Source organism: Leiobunum rupestre, chromosome 11 (genome assembly GCF_980474605.1).
Source record: "Leiobunum rupestre chromosome 11, qqLeiRupe1.1.hap1, whole genome shotgun sequence".
NCBI lineage: Eukaryota > Metazoa > Arthropoda > Arachnida > Opiliones > Sclerosomatidae > Leiobunum > Leiobunum rupestre.
In genome coordinates this window covers 39,395,679-39,401,279 of record NC_143394.1, presented here as the reverse complement: position 1 = coordinate 39,401,279, position 5,601 = coordinate 39,395,679, and the positions used below count along the sequence as shown (strand labels likewise).

Genomic DNA, 5,601 nt, shown 5'->3' with positions numbered 1-5,601 from the left:
TCGGAGAGGTAAAAACCAAAAAATTTGGTTATCTGTGGTTAGATCGTAGACGGGGTTTATTCAATGCATATTAAAAGTAATAGAAAATAAAAGATTTTGTTTCCATACTTAAAGTTATAAAGTACAATAATTATCCTACGTAAGAATTATTCTGTTTTGATGCTTCACAATTTCACGGATTAAGATCGTTTTCCCCCATTTCGAATTTCTTACTTCTCTCTTAACCTGTTACAGTTTAATTGATATTGCTTAGTTTTACTATACTAATTCGAAGCTAGAAGCAGCCGAGAGGGGAACAATAGCCGATCACTCTATAATATAAAACAAAGAAATCTGCAGGATCTGCTCCCGATCACCCAGTGAAACACGAAACAACATTCGGAGCACTTATGATTACTTACGATACTTTGGATTTATCGACAAAAATATGGCGTCGAATTCAAAATTCCCTCCATGTACACAAGGATAGTGGCGCACAAATGTCGACTAGATTTGATAATCCGTCTACTAACTTGTCAGTGGTGGCGAAACATGGTAGGAAAAAACAATTAATTGACTCGGCTACAATTCTCATTCTGGTTACTTACTGTTGCATTATAGTAAAATATATTTGTGTAACAAATTAGTAAAATATGAGCTGATACCGTAAAGCGCGTTGGTAAACAGAGCGTGGCATTTACAAAAGTGGTGCCATCTCTAGATTCATTGCTGAGTTAGAAGTTAAGAACACGCTAGAAAAAGTGCAGTGGTATCGTGCAGGTTGAAGTCTGTGCGCAATAAAGTTACTTGCGCGTACCTAATCTGTCTATTATATATTACAAATAATTAATTATAATATATTTTTTAGCATCTTTAGCCGTCGTGTCCTAAATTGCGCTTCAGCGATTTATCTTAAGATGGCTCTATTTGTGACAACAAAATTCCGGGTGCTTCTTTTATTTAGTTACAAATCAAATTGAAATCAAAACCGCAAACTGCTTCGTTCAATTTATGATGTCCACAACTTCGTCTTCATCCGCGCCGAACTCCATATTGACCAAAGTGTCGGGGATCTTGGAGACATCCTCGCTGTTATCCCCAATTGGCAAGTCATAAACGAGCTCTTCTTTAATGGAGCTGAGATCCACTTTGAGGCATTCGGGGCTGAACATAATTTCTGTCTCAATAGGGATGGTCCAGGTTGTGTCCGCGTGCGATTCGCGAGCTTCCGGAGAAATTGGTAAGTCATAAACGTGCTCTTCTTTGATGGAGCTGAGCTCCACTTTGAGGAAATCGGGGCTGAATATAATTTCTGTCTCAATAGGGATGGTCCCGGGTGTGTCCGCGTGCGGTTCGGGAGCTTCCGGAGAAATCGGTAAGTCATTAACGTGCTCTTCTTTAATGGAGCTGAGATCCACTTTGAGGCATTCGGGGCTGAACATAATTTCTGTCTCAATAGGGATGGTCCAGGTGGTATCCGAGTCCGGTTCGGGGACTTTCGGTTTGAGGGCATGTGTGCAGTCGGGGTTTGAGGTGCCAAATTGAATCTGTTCATCCGTCAGGCGTCGATGTGGCTTTGAATAAGACTCAACTCCCGTTTGAGTAGAAAGGGTGTCAACCAGCCGTGCTTGTAACGAAGTTTGGTGCGATGGCAGTCGATCGCGACTGGTCGAAGCGCCTCTTTCGTTACCGGGAAAACCGTTAAATGGAAAGGATTTTACCGTCGCGAAGTTGCCGTCGGTACTTGGGCTTTTGCGAGGCTCCCTCTCTTGAGCGTGACGTGCTCTGTCGTGCAGCACTAACTTGCTCTTTTGACTGGCCCGATATCCGCACTTGGTGCACCCAAAGGGTTTCTCGCCGGTGTGTCTTCTTATGTGTACTTTCAAGTCGCTCTTTCGCGAGCTGGTATAGCTACACTCCCTACATTTAAATGGTTTTTCATCTGAATGCACTTTCTGGTGCACGGTCAAATGAATCTTACGCACAGCTGCGTAGCTACACTGACTACATTTAAATGGTTTATCACCAGAATGAACTTTCTGGTGCACAGTCAAATGACACTTATATGCAGCTGCGTAGCTACACTGACTACATTTATAAGGTTTCTCTCCGGAATGCACTTTCAGGTGCTTCGTCAAATTATTATTCTGTGCAGTTGCGTAGCTACACTGACTACACCTAAAAGGTTTTTCACCGGAATGCACTTTCTGGTGCTTAGTCAAATCACTTTTATGTGCAGCTGCGTAGTTACACTGATCACAACGAAAAGTTTTCTCTCCCTTGTGTCTTTTTTGGTGGACGATGAAATTACCATTTATGTTCGTGGCGTAGACGCACTCCGCGCATTGGAACCTCATCTCTTCCCGGGTATTAATTTGCCAGTTTCCCGCCGAGATGTTCCATTAGATGTTACTTTCAGATTTATCTTGCTAAAGTTCTGAAGTAATACTTATCCGTGAAAAACAAGTCTAGAAAGACCTAAACAAAATAAAATTTATATTAGTAATATTATCGCAATATTTCGTAAAACCCAAATCCGATTCGGCGGCCACACCATAGAAATCCTATAGGGTAGAATGATTATAACCGAAATATATGTAAAGCGCCGCTGCAGACGATCGAAACGGTTCAGCCAATCAGAGCTCAGAGTGGTTCGCGAATTTGGTTTAGTTTTTATTTCACGTTTATTCCAAAAGACGGAAAAGTAAAGTTCGCGACAAAGATGAACGCATAGATCTATAAACTTAACTAAAGCCGAGGGGTAAGACAGTCTCAGATAATCTGTACACCGAGTTCGTTTAGCACTGTTAAAGGTACGTATTTTCAAGAGTACGCGAGTTCCATTTAGTACTGTCAAAGGTACCCCTCGACTAAAGCGCAAAACAAAGTAAACGTAAGACATATAAAAAATAATTAATTAAAAATAGATCAAAGGAAAATATAGAATGATGACTAGAATGGTGTCGTTTATAACATCCCTAGTGACTGTGCGAAACAGAATGCAGGACCGAAAAATTAGAGCAAAAAACCTGCATCAAATAAGCTTAAATGAATAATGGGGTGTATTAGGATATGGGCGACGGTCCAAGTGAAAAATCATGAAAAAATGGGTAGAATGGTAAAACCCAAGTGATTTAAATCAGACAACCCTGCATGTGGATTAACTTTGGTTATATAAAAATTGTTCTTGACTTTTATTAAAACTCCATTAAATTTCTTTCACGAAGTTACTGACAACTAGGAGCAACAAACACAAGGAGAAACAAACACAAGGAGAACGCAACTAGCCTTTAAACACGCTAACGAAGGGTTGTGTACGAATTTCATTGGACGAACGTCACGAGCCTTTACGATGAACGTTTTACGGGCGGGGGGAAAGACAATTTCCGAATTTTCCCCTTCCGACGGCAGCAGGCGCTAAAGCGTCTAACCAATGAAAAACGTACACAAGAAAATCCACGACTTTTGACGGGTTGCGTTCTCCTTGTGTGGGGTGTTGTGTTTGTTGCTCCTAGCTGACAAATACTGGTAGAGTTATAGTCCAGTAACTTTAGGATTTCACTTCGGAAAAAATGCCCCGCGCTGAATTTTTGCATACATCTTTAAACCTCTATATACATTTTATTCGCCTATAATTTTAAACTATTTACTGAAACTCAATATATGAGGTGTTATTCTTCTTCAAATGGTCTTATCCTTCTTTATAAATTCTAAAAAACATCGGGCTAAAAAGTTATGAAAATTGGCGAACTTTTTCAAACATAGCGGCGAAAGTCGGCACCGCAGCCTTTAGAACATTGGGGAGGTTCTATAAGACCATAACCACCTTCGATTGTGAAATGTTTTGGTATGACATATTTTCCCCCCAACTTTATCGCAATAAAACATTGAAGCCGTACTACAAAAAGTGGCACTGCGATTGCGCAAAAACGACTGCACAGACGCTAAATTCACATAAGACCATTCTTATCAAGAACGTGCTAAGAATTATTTTTGTAATCGACATAATAGCTATAAAACTAATAATTTTCCCGCCAATAAAAAAGTTCCATACACTTTAATGATGGAGACGTTTATAGAGACTAAATAAAGGTGTATGCAAAAATTCAGCCCGGGGGCATTTTTTCCGAAGTTTGGTCGATTTTTTTCCCATAGTTACTGGACTATTAGCCAAATCAGGTTTACTGAATTTATCTCCCAATCAAAATTCTTCAGTACGAAAATTGTATTGGATTGGGAAAAATGAAGATTCAGTTGTCAGTATAAAGCTCACCATTCACCTTGAGCTATAATTAATAGGTTCTAAGTAAAATTATCCATAGTATATACGATGTTCAAGTTAGTCTTTAGATGTAGACATATAACACACTATAGAAAACTATCCTAATTGACTTACGAGGAGACTACCCGAGGTGATATTCACCGTTTTTGTGGAAACTAGGTGAGTACGTAGACCTTATGCTAACATGAAATTTCACCAAGGGAAAAGTTGCAATGGGCATTAGTTCGCCATGGCAACCGAAGATGTTTTTGACAACACAGTATGTATATTTTCCCATTGAAAATAACATGGGAATCTGAGCACTTCTAAAAATTTCAAAAAAAATAGATCAAAATTTACAAATGAAATTAATTATATGATATTTTGATGAATTTTGGTCAATTTGGTCAAAATATGTAAAAATTGATCAGAATCGGTAAAAATGGAGAAAAGCGAAATATAAAGATAAAAAAAGTTGTATTTGCCAACTAATCGCCAAATCGACGATAATAAATGCATTTTATCAAAATTAATAAAATTAATTCAAACTTGATTAATTGCCTAACCGATATAATTTAACAAAACTATAAAATCTGATGTTTGTATATTGGTTTGTTGTTCTTTATGCACGTCTAAGATAGTTGTCCGAGTCGCCCGAAATTTGGCCTGCGGCATTGTGGCGCCTCCCGTCAGGTTTTAAAGGTGCTTGAGTTTGCCAACTTTCGTAGTTTTTGGCCGTCAGGTTTTAAAGGTGTCTTGAGTTTGCTTATCTTCGAAATTTTTGACCACAGGACCAATAAAATTTGGTCAATTCGATCAAAACTTGTACAATATATTTAGATTAAACTGGGTAAATGTAATAATATTTAGATTAAATTGTGTAACTGTGATTAAAATGAACTGTAATGAGTTAATCTTGATTAAATTTAACGAAAATTGGGTGCTTTTGTTAATAGTACTTACAATGTTTGCGAAATGTAATTAAATTGGATGAAAAGAGAAAACGTGAATAGATCTAACAATGTTTAACAAAATTGATAAATATTTTTAAATATTTTATTCAAAATATTTTACACGACTAGTTTCGCTGCTCGCTAGCACCAATTTGTCGATTTCTTTTGAATATATAGTTTTAATGAATAGGGTTAGTCCTACCGTACTAATTATCATGATTACAGAATATCATTAAAAATTTTCACCTTTACTTAAGACATTAATTAACTAATTTTATCAATTTTGATCAAATTATTTCCATTTTATCAAATTTGATAGAACTAATTTAAACGTTATCTTTCGCCTTTCTCCATTTTATCGATAGTGATCAATTTTTAATCACATGGATAAAATTTTACCAAACAACT

At 37.5% G+C, this 5,601-nt stretch overlaps 1 protein-coding gene across 1 annotated transcript; it reads right to left on the bottom strand.

Annotated features, from left to right (window-relative positions):
- Positions 1 to 929: 929 nt before the first annotated feature.
- Positions 930 to 2,399, bottom strand: LOC149922568 (uncharacterized). The gene has a single exon (XM_090163329.1). It carries the CDS (start codon positions 2,334 to 2,336, stop codon positions 984 to 986), a length of 1,353 nt encoding a protein of 450 aa, XP_090019455.1. The 5' UTR covers positions 2,337 to 2,399; the 3' UTR covers positions 930 to 983.
- Between the last annotated feature and the right edge of the window lie 3,202 nt (positions 2,400 to 5,601).

Coding starts and splice junctions, on each gene's coding strand:
- LOC149922568 (XM_090163329.1), bottom strand. CDS start 2,336: ATGAGGTTCCAATGCGCGGAGTGCGTCTACGCCACGAACATAAATGGT.